At 44.0% G+C, this 17039-nt stretch overlaps 1 protein-coding gene across 1 annotated transcript in view; it reads left to right on the forward strand.

The window, feature by feature from the left end:
- LOC145410978 (inactive tyrosine-protein kinase 7-like) overlaps positions 1 to 17039 on the forward strand; it is a 393412-nt gene that overhangs the window by 331764 nt on the left and 44609 nt on the right. The window contains exons 8-11 of the mRNA XM_080281034.1: positions 1492 to 1806; positions 3221 to 3351; positions 8471 to 8648; positions 10601 to 10728. Of these exons, the coding sequence (XP_080137160.1) occupies positions 1492 to 1806; positions 3221 to 3351; positions 8471 to 8648; positions 10601 to 10728 (752 nt within the window). The remainder of the gene's footprint in view (positions 1 to 1491; positions 1807 to 3220; positions 3352 to 8470; positions 8649 to 10600; positions 10729 to 17039) is intronic.

Below are 17039 nucleotides of genomic sequence, written 5' to 3' on the forward strand. Positions count from 1 at the left end.
TATGTTTTCTTGTTCCCGTCCCACTTTTTTTTTCTTTCTTTTTGTCTAGTGTCCGTCTCTTCTCTCGTCCCCTCACTTCCTCCCTCCTTTCCCTATTTCCTTCTTCTAGTGGTTTTGTCTGTCAGTGTAAGTAATGAAGGCGTGTACACCTGCCTAGGACACAACTGTGAACGCTCACTCCCCGTCACGTATGTTGTTTCTCTTACAGCTACTCGTTTATATCCTCATCATTTCTTCCTAGTTCTCTCATTATTTCCATCTGTTATTCCTTATTTCTCATCTTTTTCTCATTAGCAGACTTCTGAAATCCAATTGATCAAGCCTAAAAATAACCGAAGTATTAATTTGACCTATCCTGGCCATATTAAAGCCTCAAGTTACTTCTGCTTCTTGTGTATGAGGTACTTGGCCGTTACCATGACCCTACGTCCTGGCTACTCAAGGTGAGTTAGGCCTTAGGTTACATGCGAGAAAACTGTCCGGATTTGCGAGCGAGGTCCGACATATACAGTACCCCACAATGCCTGTCGCAGTGACGATGCCACCACCTAGGAGGGTGGGAAGAGACGGATGTCAGGCTTTCACGGAGGGGAGTGCAGTAGGAATGGAACCTTGGGTATTGCAGCAAGAAATATTTAATAGTCACTTCAGCTGGGGCACACCGCTGACATAACGGGTTATCGGCTATACCTAGGAGGCATGAGTGATCTGCAAGGCCTATGTTGCCTAGTAATGGCAACATCGACATCCCAGTGAGGGAGACGGGCCCACGATTGAGCTGTGGACAACCTAGGGTTCCACTGCCGGCAGTATTGGCAGGCGCCTGCAAATCCCAGCTAGCCTAATCATAGGACTTTGCCTGCCACACTGCACGAAAGAACTGCCCTAAATAGGATGGGAGTCTTGAGAACAGAAAGTGGTGGTCGAATCACAACCAACTGCTGTACTGGGATCAGAGAAATGAACTTGTGATTAAGGGTAGCCCCTCATAATAGATCCTGGGAATACTTTACTTCATTTTTAGGGCGTAATGGCAAACGCCAGAGATGGGAACTTGTTCAAAAAACTTAGTCTGCAAGGTTTTTGGTGCAGGAGGTGAATTTCAATGCTAGAGCTGTCTCATATAGGACTGGTGAATTGGTATTAGTAAGGTGTTTTTACATGTCGGTGGGTCTCATGATAAATCAGCAAAGTCTGCTTTAACGAAATTCAGCTCTTTAAGTATTTCCTCCCCAGCTGCATTCGAACCTGGGTCCACGGGATCGTAGGCCATCTCTCTACTTACTTGACCACCGCCGAGTATTCTTCAGTCCTCGACCTAACTAACCTCTAATCCCAGTCCAACGTCGTGAAGTTGGTCCTCAGAGTCAGACCAATACTTCCCTTGCAGACACTGAGTGAGACAAACACTTTCCTTGCAGACTTTGAGAGACAGAGAGACTAAGGCTTCCCTTGCAGATACTGAAAGTGATACTAGCACTTTCCTTGCAGATCTAGACACGAAGACACCGCCTATTCTCGAGCCTGGCCCAATCCTTGACGGAACACATGTGGTAGGAGTGGGAGGGCGGCTTAGAGTGACCTGCCTCCCTCCTCCTGGCCTGCCCCGTCCCCACGTGTCCTGGGTGTCCATCGAGCCCCTTCCGCCGCCGCCGCCAGAGGAGCTGAGCGGGTCGGGGCGGGTGAAGGTGGAGGGGGCTGAATTGCTGGTGGAGGCGGTGAGGTATGCACACGCCGGCAACTACACCTGCACCGCTGCCAACCTCGCTGGAAACATTTCCACCACACTCCACCTTGCTGTCACAAGTACGTATATGTAGGCCACGGTAGTAAATTGTTAACAGTTGTTAATAGCGTTAAGTAGGTGATGTGCTGTGCTGGTAAATTCTTGCTACTTCTAGAAAGTTTTATCCATCTTGGGGAAGACCTTTTGTTGTGAAGGAGTCAGTGAAAGCTATCTCTGAACTCCCTAATTCATAATGTCTCTCCTAAACTGAATAAAATTCAATGGAAGCAGAAAAAAAATATTAAAGATTATGTCATCACACTGAAGAGGTTAAGCCAGTCATTATGAGAGGCGTTCCTCTATCGAATATGTCTGTCTGTAGCAACAATGAATTATTAGACACAACTGCACTGAAAGCACTAACTCTTTCACTATGGGACATCATCCCTAAGTTGAGTAAAATATCGCAGGTGAAAGGGTTTAGAATGAAACAGAAAAGCGCGGTAGGGATACAGGTACCGGTAAAAGAAACAGGGTATTAATATATATGTGAATGTAAACTGTCCTAGGATGAGACCAGATCATAATAGCTGTATGGTCAGAGTTGCTTGTTTTGTTGAAGAAAAGTCAGAAAGCTTATAAGCCTTGCATGGTGTATATTGACAGGTATTACATATACTGTACATTTCCTCTGTTGTACATGAGTGCTTTCCTCTTTATGGAACAGTTCTCTGGTGCATGCAAAGAGATCAACGGCGGGCCTTCATGCTGTCTAATGATGTAGTGCAGTAGTCCCGTTACCTCATAATAATCAGACGCAGCTCCAAACGGATGTGGTTCATGATGGTCTAATTTCAAAATGTGGTTGGTGTTTATTGCTCACGTGATGCTAACTGACGAGGAACTGGACACTCACACCTTAGACGTCTGGAATGAATATCCTAGCCCATGGTTCCTGGGCTCCTGGCGGGACAGTATTGGACTGTTTGATAGGTGGATGGGTGGTTTACTTGTATATTTTACCACGTACGGACAGTTCAACTAGTTTTTGTGAATATGATTAAATTATAACTGGTGTTGGAACTCCTCATCCATTTATGCTGTATAATAATGTTTGTAGTCAGCACATGTATTACGAATTTTGTGTAACGCCACCAAAAGTGAGTTTGCTTGTCATCTGCCTTTCACCACTTGCCTTCGAATAAGTCTCCTGTACGTTATGTTATTATTGCTACAACTGTGTTATGCTTAGGGGAGACTTTGAACGGGAGGAGCTGCATATAGCCTTAATTAACTCCTTCATTAACAGGTGCTCCCCTAAGCTGTATATACAGTAGTAGCTTGGTAACAGTATTCATAAAATTAAAATGACTCATTCCGTTTTGAAGGGGTTTTAAAATATTGTGCTGGACCTTGACTTGTGTTCCTACAAGTTGAAGGGGTAGTTTGACTACCATTGGTGTATGAACTAATGTTACACGTATGCTTCACCAGAGCGGCCACGAGTAGAACTGGTGACGGGAGCAGTGGAGGTCCTGGAGGAGGAGACAGCCCGTTTTGAGTGCCGGGTCCACGCTTCACCCCCGCCATATACAACGGTCACATGGTCCCGCGACGCTCAGCCGGTACACATACCCTACCCACACCCTTACCTCCACACTAGCAACATCCTTAACCTCACCTCACCTCCTGTCTACACCCTAGTCCTACTTTACGATTACATGACACTCAGCTGGTACACACAACTTGCCAGCATCCTCACTTTCCCTATAACATTACGGGTAGTATGATGAAATAAATTAGTAATTTCTTGCAACTTTATCAATTCATTTTAACATAAACTCCGTTTGTGGTACATGAGACGTGCAGTCCTATCTCGGCTCATTATCTTGAGTTATTGTTTTGTCGCTCCAGTTATTTATTTCAAATGATTTACATTATCTACTTTTTCTGTATAGCCATGCACAGTCTATCTATCTATCTATAGCCCGACGCCCTAATCCCGCAAAGGGTGGCCGCAGACAAAACGCCTCCAAGTCACTCTGTCACCCACCATTTGACTCCCCTCCCCCCAACTCACCCCCCCCTCCCTCATATACCTCTCAACTCCATCCCTCCACCTCATCCTCGGTCTACCCCTCCCTCTCCCTCCCTCCACCTCACCTACATACACCCTCTTAGTCAGTCTTTCATTCTCCATCCTCTCCACATGTCCAAACCACCTCAGTGTATTTCTCCTAATCTTTTCAACCACATCCACATCTACCCCACAACGTTCCTTCACTTCTTCATTCGTCAACCTGTCCCTCCATGTCACTCCACATGCTCCTCTCAAGTAACTCATTTCCACTGCTCTCACTCTTGACTTGTTCCCCTCTTGCAAGGTCCACGCCTCGCTTCCATACGTCAGGGTAGGGATCACAATACCATCATGCAGTGACTTCTTAACTTCCATACTCACCTCCCTATTTCTCATCACTGCTTTCAGTGTGCCAACAACCTTCCTTCCCTGCTGTACCCTTTCACGTACTTCATCCCCCAAAGTTCCATCCTTACTCATCACACTACCCAAGTACTTGAATGCACTCACATTCTCCATATCCTCACCATCCAACCTCACTGCACACTCTGTGACTTCATTCCTCTCAAACACCATAACTTTACTTTTGTTTACATTAACTTTCAGCTTCCTCCTCCTACACACTGTCCCAAATTCATTCACCAAACCTTGCAACTCCCATTCATCTTCACTCAACAATACTGTATCATCAGCAAACAGCAACACCGGAAGCTTCCAAATCTCACCCTCATTCATTAAGGCCACCCCAACATCCACTGCCCTACCTTGTACCTCCTTTACGACCCCATCCATATATATATTAAACAGCCAAGGAGACATTACACACCCCTGTTTCAGTCCCACATTGAGATCAAAGAACTCACTCAGCTCACCATCCACTCGCACCGTAGCCCTAGCTCCCTCGTACATACTCTTCACAGCACTCAACAATTTCCCCTCCACTCCATATATTCTTAATACCTTCCACATACCTTTCCTATCTATTCTGTCATAAGCTTTCTCCAAGTCCATGAAGGCAGCGTACACTTTCCTTCCCTTCTCTAGATACTTCTCCACTAAACATCTTAGAACAAATATCTGATCTACACACCCTTTTCCCTTCCTAAATCCCCCTTGTTCTTCTCCAACTAGCTCCTCTGTCATATGCCTAACCCTATCAATGAGTATTCTACCATATATTTTACCAGTCACACTAAGAAGGCAAATACCCCTATGGTTACCACATACTTCTCTCTCCCCTTTTCCTTTGTACAGAGGAACAATTATACCTGATTTCCAGTCCTCTGGAACCCTTCCCTCTTCCCAAGCCAATCTACACAACTTCCATATCCACTCCACAACAATCTCACCCCCATACCTAAGCATTTCACCACACACTCCATCAATTCCTGGGGCCTTTCCCAGCTTAATCTTCTTCATCGCTTCCACTACTTCCGACCTACTGATCTCTTCCTCCCTCCTCTCATCTCTTCTTCTCCCAGCCATTCCCCAACCACTTATACTCACACTGCTCTCACTCTCTACATTCAACAAATCCTCAAAGTGCTCCTTCCATCTCCTCAATTTCTCTCTCTTCTCCACCAACAATCTATTATTCCTATCTTTCACTCCCCTACTATTTCCCCTTTCACACTGCCTTACTTTCTTTACCTCCTTCCAAAACAATTTCTTACTCTCCCTCCATTTCACACTCAGATTCCTCCCAAACTCTTCATCCACTTTCTTCTTACTCTCCTTCACCAGTCTCTTAACCTCCCTTCTCCTGCTCACATATACTTCTCTCTTCTCTCTCTCATCTTCTTCCCTACCTCTACTCGCCAACCATTCACCATATGCCTTCTTCTTTTGTTCCACAGCTCGTTTCACCTCATCATTCCACCATGCTGTCCCTTGCACACCCTTGCATCTCCTCCCTCACTCCACAAACCGCCTCACACGCTGTGCTTATCTCTTCCGTGAATATCTTACATACGTCTTCCACCCCTTCCATCTGCTCTAGCTCATACCTTCCCAATCTTTCTTCCACTATGCTCTTATACTCTGTCCTCTTCTCACTATCTTGCAATTTCTCCACTCTTCTCACAGGAGCTGCTTCCTCCTGTCTTCCCCTTCGCCTCCTCAACCACTTTCTTTGCAGCTCTACCTTGGCCATCACTAAGTGATGGTCCGAGACTCCATTCCCCCACCCTCTCTCCACACTCTTGCATCCAACACTTGTCTTCTCATTCGCTCATCCACACACACGTAGTCTATCATTGCCTTTCGTTCAACAAGTTCACCATCCATCCTCCTCATTACTCTCCATGTATACCGGTGGATCATCTTATGACGAAAGTAGGTGTTGGCTATTGCCAACCCCTTACCAGCACAGATGTCCACCAAAGCACTACCATTCCCATCTACTTCCGCTGGCACACCCCACTGACCAACCACTCCATCCACTCGTACATTCCCGACTTTGCCATTCATGTCTCCAATCAACAGCACTCTCTCGCTCCTCTCAAACTTGTCCATACATGCTTCTACTCTCGCCCAAAACTCATCTTTCACTCTTGCCACTCGATCCTCTGTTGGAGCATATACACATACAATCGCCCATGCTTGTATACCTACTTTCATCCTCACCCATACAATCCTTGCACCCACTGTTCCATACTCTCTTATATTCTCCTTCCACTTCTTGCTTATCATCAGACATACTCCCTCTCTTGCCCTCTCATTCTCACTGACTCCCGCACATATACCTACACCGTATTCCCATTCTCTCACCCTTTCACCTTTCCATTTAGTTTCAGTCAATTCACATATATCCACTTTTGCATCCTCAAGCACCTGGACAATCTCTCTCTTTCACTTCATCATTCACTCCTCTCACATTTCCAGTGCGTAGTTTCAGAACGGCATGCTACACAAGCTCCACTCATCTCTTTATCACCCAAAAGGAGAATGGTGGATTGCAGGAGAAAGGCATCTTCGGCCTGCAGTCCACCAGGTTCACTTCCTGATAAGTGTGGACCACAAGAAGATAGCTTCATGAACCGTTGGTCACTCACACACTGCCCTCACAGCCCTGAGGCAGTGTTCGTTAAATTTTCCAATAATCATTTTAATTTTGCACTTCAGATGATGCACAGAAACACTTATACAACTTGAATGAGGCGGTGGCTCAATCGGTAGAGCGGTGGCCTGCAGTCCTACCGAACCCAGGTTCAAATCCCCGCTGGGGCAGGGAACAGTTTAAGGATTTGAATTTCGTTAAATCAGACTTTACTGATCTACCAGAAGACCCGCCGGCATGTCGTAAAAATACCTCCGCTAATACCAATACACCAGTCCTGTATGAGACAGCCCTAGCATGTATTCAATATGGACGGTGGGTGATACCGCCGAAGTGGTGACATGTAGAGGTGTATTGTATGTAGAACTACTAGGCCTTGATGGCAGGCTGTGAAGCCTATGCCCAGAGTCGGACACACACACACACACACACACACACACACACACACACACACACACACACACACACACACAAAGACTTAAGTAGTTGCTCTACATGTTGTTACTTTTTTCCAGCATGAAACGTGGTCAGCCAATTCAGACACCCTGTATATCTCCTTTTTAATCCTAGCAAGGGCATACAAGATATTATGAATGTGGCAAGCCAATAAATGGAAATGGAAACAAATATGTGGTTGGGAAAGGCTTACAGATCAGACTTGAACACAAGGTCAATAATCATAATAAAGCCTTAGGTGTTTACCCGTAGGTTTTCACTTGCTCTGGAGTGGAAGCTAATGTCAAGCTTTGAAATGGTGGATAAACAGGTCCGTTTTTCATACGTTTGGGGGATCATGGCGAATAAACTCTTGAAATTTGTGAACAATTTTTCCCGTACATAAGATTATAATGATAAATTCTGATCAAGGCCCTCCTCCATAAATATTTGCATAGCGTCCTGTCACATAAATCTTCCTTTGTAGACTAATATGATTTCACACACAATAAGCATGGGAAAGGAGAGATATATACCGGTAACTATTTGTCGTATCTCACCCACCCCCACTCTTTGTATACCAAGATTTATGTTCCCCGAAAATAACTCTTGGTTACTGTCCTGGGATTCTCGTATAGTGAAGGACTGAAGATATGCGTATACTGCAGTGTAGTTAAGGTCTTTGGACTATATTTATCACTTGTCCTCTCAGTTCTGGCATAGAGATAGTGACAGAGACTGAGGATATGCATATATTATAGTAATGTTCATTGCACCACATTCATCATCTATCCTCTTCTACTAACATCGTTGCTCTTTCTAACACGAGATTTTGAAAGTGGCATCTACATCACTTCTGTCTACCCACTCCCCACTGTCTCGTGTATTGCACTGTATATCTTACTCTCATTTCTATATCCTTTCTGGTTTTAAAGAAGAAACTATAAAAAACTGTGTAGTGGTAACATGAATTAAATAAAAAAGACGTCATTACTTCTGAAGGGATTTATGAAGATTGTTTCTAACCCTTTCATTATGAGAGCTTTTCTAACTCGTTCAGTCTGAAAGGCCTCTCATGCCCTGAATATGTTTGGCAATAAAAATTACAGTATAATAATAATAATAACTGCATTAAATGAATTAACATGTTCCCTTTCACATGGTTCAACAGCTAAGCATTGACGACTACCGCATCTCAGTGTCTGGGATGGAGGAGGGTGTGACGGAGGGTGTGTCTGTGCTGAGGGTGCGTTGGGCTCGTCTGCAGGACCGCGGCCGCTATGCATGCACCGTCCACACTCTGGGACACCCTCCCGTCCCCACTCCACCTGTTCAGCTTACTGTTATTGGTGAGGATGGCTGCATGTCTGGGGAAGTTTTAAGCAAAATATAGACCCTTTACGATAACCTTAAAAACTTCAACCCTAAATTTACACCTCAAATATAACAACTCAAAAGTGAAACAGAGAAGAAAAATAAAAGTCAGCATACTTCAGTAGAAAGTCCACAAACTCCTTAAGCAACACTGAATTAACTGATCAAAATATACAGGCAAGAAAGTTGTGAAAACTTTGTTGAATCCCTTGATCTCAGAACAATCAACAAAAACATCTGTAGGACATTAACAACCATCCACACGTCCAAAATCGTACCACCTCCAACTCATGAAGAGCCTTCCTGAATAATGATGGAATCATCCGAACGTGACGAAATATGCAGACAACCTGATAAACAATTATGTGTCATGAGGTAATAAAAATACCATTCCTCAAAACAGAGCAATCACAGTGAAAGAAAAAAAGAAACTCAGGAAAATTTGAGGTAACACAAACACCCTAAAGTACCTATTGTTTTCAGTTAATAAAAAAATAAAAAGATATTTAGAGCAGTGGGACCAATCCGGATCACAAATGTCCATCACAGACACTTTGATCCCATTGCCATATACATCCTCAGGGGCTTTTTCAACTTTTCCTTGCCCACACCTAAAATCCCTGACATTTGGAAGACTGCAGACATCATCCTTATACTTGAGCCAGGCAGCCACCCAGTTGTCTTATATCATACAGGTCAATATCGCTGCTTTGAACACCATCCAAAATTAGAGGGGCACTAGATGGAGCGCCTCTCTCCAACAAGGGCAACGTAATTTCCAAACCACTCTTCATAATGGGTTAGGTTTTCTCATCATTGACTTGGGTTTCGCGAGAGTGTTTTCCGGATCCAGAATCTGTAATACGATCCGGATCGGTCCCAAAAGTTAATCGATTGTTTCCTGAGACCTGGGCTATCTACCCACCAATTTTGGTAAAAAATTCTGGGTTAGTTATTGAGTAATCTTGCTAACAGACAAACAAATTAACAAACAAACAGGGGTGAAAACATACTCTCCTTGTCGGAGAGAATTATGGAAAAGACCAAGCAGCATTAACCACACATTTCTCTGTCAGGTGGACTTTGACAAGCACTCAGCCGCTACACACCTTTCTGACTCTCTATATAGGTGGTGTCAACACGAGGCAACCTCCACGAAGACGGTCACAACAGACATAAGCAAAGCTGCAGACGGAATACCAAGATACATCGTGATAAACAAAATCTTTAAGACTTGGAAGGCAGTAACAAGAAAATGCTAATCAACTTCCTCTAAGTCAAACAAACCTAAATACTCAAATAAAAACAAAACCTTTTATTCACACTACTGTCCACCGGAGTTCCACAAGGCTCAGTCCTCGTATCCTCACTTTTTATCTTTTTCTTAAACGGTCTACTAGCCCCCATTTTTCTTTAACACTATTCTCTCTCCTGATGACCGAGCATTAGCTTCACAACACTTCAAAACTCAATAAGCAACAGGTTCGCTCCAGCAGTATCCATACTTACTAGAAAACTGGCTTATACAAAACTGACTGCTTCACCTATAAAATCAAGTATCGATCTCTTCACTGTAGAAATATACGAATTTCAAACTTACTCACATCTCCCTTTCTAACCAGTCACTCGCACTGGAAATTACTTTAGATATACCAATTACTTTCTCTCATCACACAAGCAGTAATAATGCAAAGACATCTCGTAAACTCAGTGCCCTGAAATCATTCACATGTACTTGCTAAAAACATCTGAAGGAATCACTGAATATAACCTATAAACACCTCTTTCACACACACACACACACACACACACACACACACACACACACACCTCTACCTATGTGCTGATGTAGTAATTTACATTATTTTTCTTCCAAGCAGTTGTCGACTAGTTGTTTAATTGTGTATTATTTTTCATATAACTCCAGAGCGCTTGAAGTTCGTGCCACTGCCTCAAGATGAAAGAGTGGAGGTTGGGGCCAATGTATCCATCCCCTGCCAGGCACGAGGAGCTGACTCTCCTTCTGTAACCTGGCATAAAGTCACAGGAGGCAAGGTACGGTAAGAGTATTTCTGACTCGATTCACAGGTAGCAGCTGTAAATGTGCCGTAACGCGTTTTACAAATGTAAAACTCATGGCACTTCCGATGAACTGGCATACTGGAGAGTCTGTTCACCCGTAGACTTGGCGTACTATTCTTAGTTCCTCCAACACGATCGTGTATTTATTCATTTTAATCAGCCTACCACTTGATGATGTTACTGACCTTATGCAAGACCTCTAGCACTGGAGTTATTACTGGAAAATATATCTAAACCCTCGAAAAGTCTCTCCTTAGCTGAATAAAACCATCCGAAGGTAGCAAGACCATAAAACAATGTCATAGTAGTGAACTGGTCGAACTATGCCTAGATGGACCTAGACTGAGGGTGTTTTCACATAAATGTCTTTCATTCCACTTGCCTGAAGCGTCTTATCATCATGAAGTGATCTGCAGGCATGTGCTGAGGTTCTGACAGATGTTCATGCACCTGTATTTGCCTTTCTCTCTAATAAGGTCACCTGTGGATCCTCTATAAATGACTCAGGTTTTGCCTTTTTCTAATCGAAATTAGACATCACTCTGTGTTTGGCTCTCCGCATTGCCCTCATCATCTCAGATGCCTTGCTTCCTGCGATATCCAGTCCAGCATTACCATCAGTATCACAATCAAAGGCTTTTTTCGACATACCGTACTATTACGTGCGTTGTTTAAATATGTCCATACCTATCTATCTATCTATCTATTGCCAGACGCCTCAATCCCGTTTGGGGTGGCCACAAACAAATCGCCTCCAAGTCGCCCTGTCCCCCGCCATTTCACTGCCCTGCTCCCAACTCACACCCCCCTCTCTCATATACCTCTCCACCCCATCCCTCCATCTCATCCTCGGCCTCCCCCTCCCTCTTCCCCCCTCCACCTCACTCACATACACTCTCTTCGTCAGTCTTTCACCCTCCATCCTCTCCACATGGCCAAACCACCTCAGTGTGTTCCTCATAACGCTTCCTATCACATCCACATCCACACCACAACGCTCCTTTATATCCTCATTCGTCAGCCTGTCTCTCCACGTGACTCCACAGGCTCCTCTTAAATAACTCATTTCCACTGCTCTCACTCTTGACTTGTGTCCTTCCAACAATGTCCAAGCTTCACTTCCGTACGTTAGAGTTGGTATCACAATACTGTCATGCAGTAACTTTTCACTTCCATGCTCACTTCCCTGTTTCTTATCACTGCTTTCAAGGAACCAGCAACCTTTCTTCCCTGCTGTACCCTTTCAAGCACTTCACCCTCCAAACCTCCATCCTTACTCATCACACTACCCAAATACTTAAACGTACTCACATTTTCCAATTCCTCACCATCCAACCTCGCTGTACATTCACTAACTTCACCTCTCTCAAAGACCATCACTTTACTCTTCCCTACATTCGCCTTTAGGTTCCGTTTCTTACACACTCTCTCAAACTCATCCACCAAGCCTTGCAGCTCCCCTTCGTCTTCACTCAACAACACAGTATCATCTGCAAACAACAGTACAGGGAGTTTCCAAACACTATCCTCTCTCACCAGGGCCACTCCAACATCCACTAGCCTACCTTGTACCTCTTTTATTACCCCATCCATGTACAGATTGAACAACCATGGAGACATGACACATCCCTGTTTCAACCCAACTTTCAAAGAGAAAAATTCACTTAGTTCACCATCCACACGCACTGCAGCCTTCGCACCATCGTACATACTCTTCACAGCATTCAACAACTTCCCATCTACTCCATATATTCCTAACACCTTCCACAATCCTTGTCTATCCACCCTGTCATATGCTTTCTCCAAATCCATGAAAGCCGCATACAACTTCTTTCCCTTCTCTAGAAACTTTTCCACTAAAGATCTAAGAATGAATATCTGATCTACACAACCTCTTCCCTTCCTAAAGCCTCCCTGTTCTTCTCCAACTAATTTCTCTGTTCTTTCTCTAACTCTGTCTATAAGTATCCTACCATACACTTTTCCTATTATACTAAGAAGACAAATGCCCCTATGATTACCACACACTTCTTTTTCCCGTTTTCCTTTGTACAAGGGAATAATTATACCTGACTTCCAATCCTCCGGGACTCTACCTTCCTCCCAGGCCAATCTGCACATCTTCCACATCCATTCTACTACTATCTCTCCCCCATGCTTCAGCATTTCACCACACACTCCATCAATTCCTGGGGCTTTCCCCGATTTAACTTTCTTCATTGCTTCCACAACTTCTATCCTACTGATTTCTTCCTGTCTTCTCACCTCCCTCCTTCTCCCAGCCATTCCCCAGCCACTTATACTCGCATTACTTCCATCCTCTACGTTCGACAATTCCTTAAAGTGTTCTCTCCATCTGCTCACTTTTTCTCCCTTCTCCACTAGTAATCTACCATTTTTATCTTTCACTCCCCTGCTAACTTCACTTCCACCCTGTCTTACTCTTTTCACTTCTCTCCAGAACATTTTCTTACAGTCCCTCCACTTTACACTCAAATTCCTTCCAAATTCCTAATCCACTCTCTTCTTACTCTCTCTTACTAATCTTTTCACCTCTCTCTTCCTTTCCACATATAACTCTCTCTTCCGCCTCTCAACTTCTTCCACGCCCCTATTTCTCATCCATTCATTGTATGCTTTCTTCTTTTGTGCCACAGCCTGTTTCACCTCTTCAGTCCACCACGCTGTTCCTTGCACCCCCTCCATCTTCTCTTCCTTCCACACACCACATCACATGCTGCACATATTTCTTCTGTAAATATCTTACACACACCTTCCACGTCTCCCATCTGCTCCAATTCATATTTGCCCAATCGTTCCTCCACTTCTCTCTTATACTCTGCCTTTTTCTCATCCTCTTGTAACCTTTCCACTCCCCTTGCAACTACTCCTTCCTCTCGTCTTTCCCTTCTTCTATTCCTCCATCTTACTTGCATCCTAATTCTGGCCACCACCAAGTAGTGGTCAGAAAGTCCACTCCCCCAACCTCTATGCACTCTTGCATCCTTTACACATCTTCGCATCCTTTCATCCACACACACATAATCAATCATTGCCTTCCTTTCATTCAGTTCACCACCCACCCTTCTCATCACTCGCCATGTATACCTGTGGATCATTTTATGCCTGAAGAGGGTATTGGCTATCACCAAACCCCTCCCAGCACAAATGTCCACTAACGCACTCCCATTCTCATCTATCTCAGCAGGCACACCCCACTCACCAACTATTCCATCCACCTTCACATTACCAACTTTACCATTCATACCACCAATCAAAAACACTCTCTCATTCCTTCCAAACTTTTCCATGCACACTTCCACATTTGTCCAGAACTCTTCTCTCACTCTTCTAGCACGATCTTGCGCTGGCGCATACACACACACAATCGCCCACATTTGTATTCCAACTTCCAACTTTACTCACACAGTCCTTGACCCAACTGATCCATACTGTCTTATGCTCTTCTTCCATCTTTTACTCACAACTATACACACTCCTTCCTTTGCCCTCTCATTCTCATCTACTCCTGCACATATACCCCATCCATACTCCCATTCTCTCACCATACCACTAAAGCATATTTCTCTTCATCCAATCAGTATTCCAACATCTCGCTCCTGTTACCCGTCCTTCTTTTCCAAAACATTTTTTTTGTACTTAGCCTACTTAAACATCTTTCGTCCAGCACATGCCTGCAGATGCTGTACCCTCAGAAGTACCTGTGCTATATCCTTCCATGTCAAATTTGAACGTCTTGCCTCTGCATATGCGAGGCTTGGAGTGTGACCAATGGCCTCTGCATTACATTTATGTTCTGCCCTATCACTCCTTTACTGTCCTTTACTGCCACTACCTAAATAACTCTCTGACCTCGAGCTGATTTGTTGTGAGGAAGCACTTTTTTTGTTTAGGGTCTGCAGGTATATGTATCTTCTGTTCAACAACCCCCCACTCCTCCGCGGTACAACCCTTTTTGTCAGTCCCCTCATGGTTTGACTATATCCAGTTTTCCCTACCCTTGCTGTCCTTTCCAAAATCATATACGCAGCCATGGCCCATCAGCTTATTCTGGAAAATGATATTCAATTCTTGTTTGATTTTTAAAGCCTGAATTATCTGGACTACGGTACCCTACCTTCGGGCCCTCGTACATGCCAGGCACTCTGAGGCTATAAATGTCTTTCCATCTGCCAGATATGAAGACTGTTGATGCCGGACAATGTTTTCACAGTTGAAGTCTATACCAACCTTCAGTAACTGGTCGTCATTAGAGACTTCTTTAACCCCTAAACACTGGTTTTGTACAGTATAAAGATTCTTTAACCCCTAAACATTGGTTTTGTACAATATAAAGATTCCAAGTCCTTATCACACCTTTTTGGTTGTCCAATGTCTCATATAAGGCTAGTTCGTGTTGTCCACTTCCATATTTATCTGCTGTTCTATGGGTCTTGCACCTGTAATGAACCTCATCTCATGGTGGTGTTTGTGTTAGTGGGAGTGCTGACGTGACAGCATAGCAAACCTCAGCAATCTACTTCTTTCATATGAGCTTCAACTACGTTTGTTCTCAATACGTTCGTCCACAGTACAAGTCCACCATACTGGGAGGAACAGCAGTTGTTAGACCGCTGCCACCCATTTGGGCTGTTTTCAGACCGATTTTGCTACTTGGTCCCCAGAACCGTGTCACCATCTTCATTTGGCTAATATAAAAAACCGCATAGACTACATCGGTCTTGTGAGCAACGTACTTCACTTGGGGATGGTATTCGATAACTTAATGCCTGTAGTTGGGCCAACTGAGGGAGAGGAGGTAAGTAAGTGGTCAGGAAAACATTCTGCTGTTCGGAGCACATGAGTTCAGTCCCAGGCTGTGGCAGAGACTTTCACTAAAACAAACTTTATCGATCTTCCATAAGACTCACCAACCTGTCATAAACAGCCTTGCTAACATTATTACACCAATCCTGAATGAGAGAACTCTAGAAGGTATTCAGTATGGACGGTGGAATGGGTACCAAACTGGTGACAGGAGAGTGTATATAGCAACTTGAAGGACTGCTGAGTCTCAGGGAAAAGACTGGATAGTCCGTGGCAAGAGTCAGAAAAAAAAAAATGCCGTGGTGAAAAATCCTAATTACCCTTGATATTACTGACCTTTCCCTTTGAGTCATTTTAAGTGTGAGTGTCAATCACCACCATCCTCGTGGCAAATTATGAGGCACTTGTGTGACATACTGTATGATGGTTTACGTATATCTGACTAACTTCCCTCACCCTAGGGTCCCCTCGTCCATTGGTAAGAGAGTTTACAGGGTCATCGCCTCAACCAAAGTATGGTCCATCACACCTGCACGAGGAGAAAGAGTAGTTATTTAATGTTTTCGTCGACTGTTCTGTGTTGTGAGCAAATTCTCCGTAAATCACTGTCATAGTTTAGGAAAGTCAGGAATGTACAACCTTTTTACCTGCCTGGCAACACCACTAAATCAGCTTGTAGGCGAGGGACGCAAGATTTATGAGGCAACATAATGACGTATATAATAAAGTATTCCAGTTCTTACCTTGCGCGCAAGCGTGTACACACACACACACACACACACACACACACACACACACACACACACACACACACACACACACAGTATATACGGTATATATACAGAAACACACACACACACACACATTATATATTGACTGGGCAAGTGCTTGTGTGGTCCCGTTGTATAAAGGCAAGGGTGATAAGTATGAATGTACTAGCTTTAGGGGTATAAGTCTGCTGAGTGTTGTAGGTAAGGTTTATGGTAGAGTGTTAATTATGAGAGTTAGAGAGGGTACAGAGGGAGTGATTAGTGATGAGCAGTGTGGCTTTAGGAGAGGGAGGGGATGCGTTGATCACGTGTTTGCTGTGAGACAAGTGTGTGAAAAGTATTTAGCGAAAGGCAAGGATGTGTTTTGGGCATTTATGGATTTAGAGAAAGCGTATGATAGAATTGATAGGGAGGCTTTGTGGACTGTTTTAAGATTGTATGGACTTCATGGTAGGTTACTAAAAGGGGTGAAAAGTTTTTATGTAAATAGTAGAGCGTGTGTAAGAGTGGGAAATGCTGTGAGTGATTGGTTTCCCGTGAGAGTGGGGCTGCGACAGGGATGTGTGATGTCACCTTGGTTGTTTAATATTTACATGGATGGTGTTGTAAGGGAGGTGAATGCAAGAGTTTTAGGTGGTCTGAGTCTAGTAAATGTTGATGGAGGAGAGTGGAATCTGAAGCAGCTGC

The sequence above is a fragment of the Coenobita brevimanus genome, chromosome 87 (genome assembly GCF_032717465.1).
Source record: "Coenobita brevimanus isolate Jiangsu-jjx chromosome 87, ASM3271746v2, whole genome shotgun sequence".
NCBI classification, from domain to species: Eukaryota; Metazoa; Arthropoda; class Malacostraca; order Decapoda; family Coenobitidae; genus Coenobita; species Coenobita brevimanus.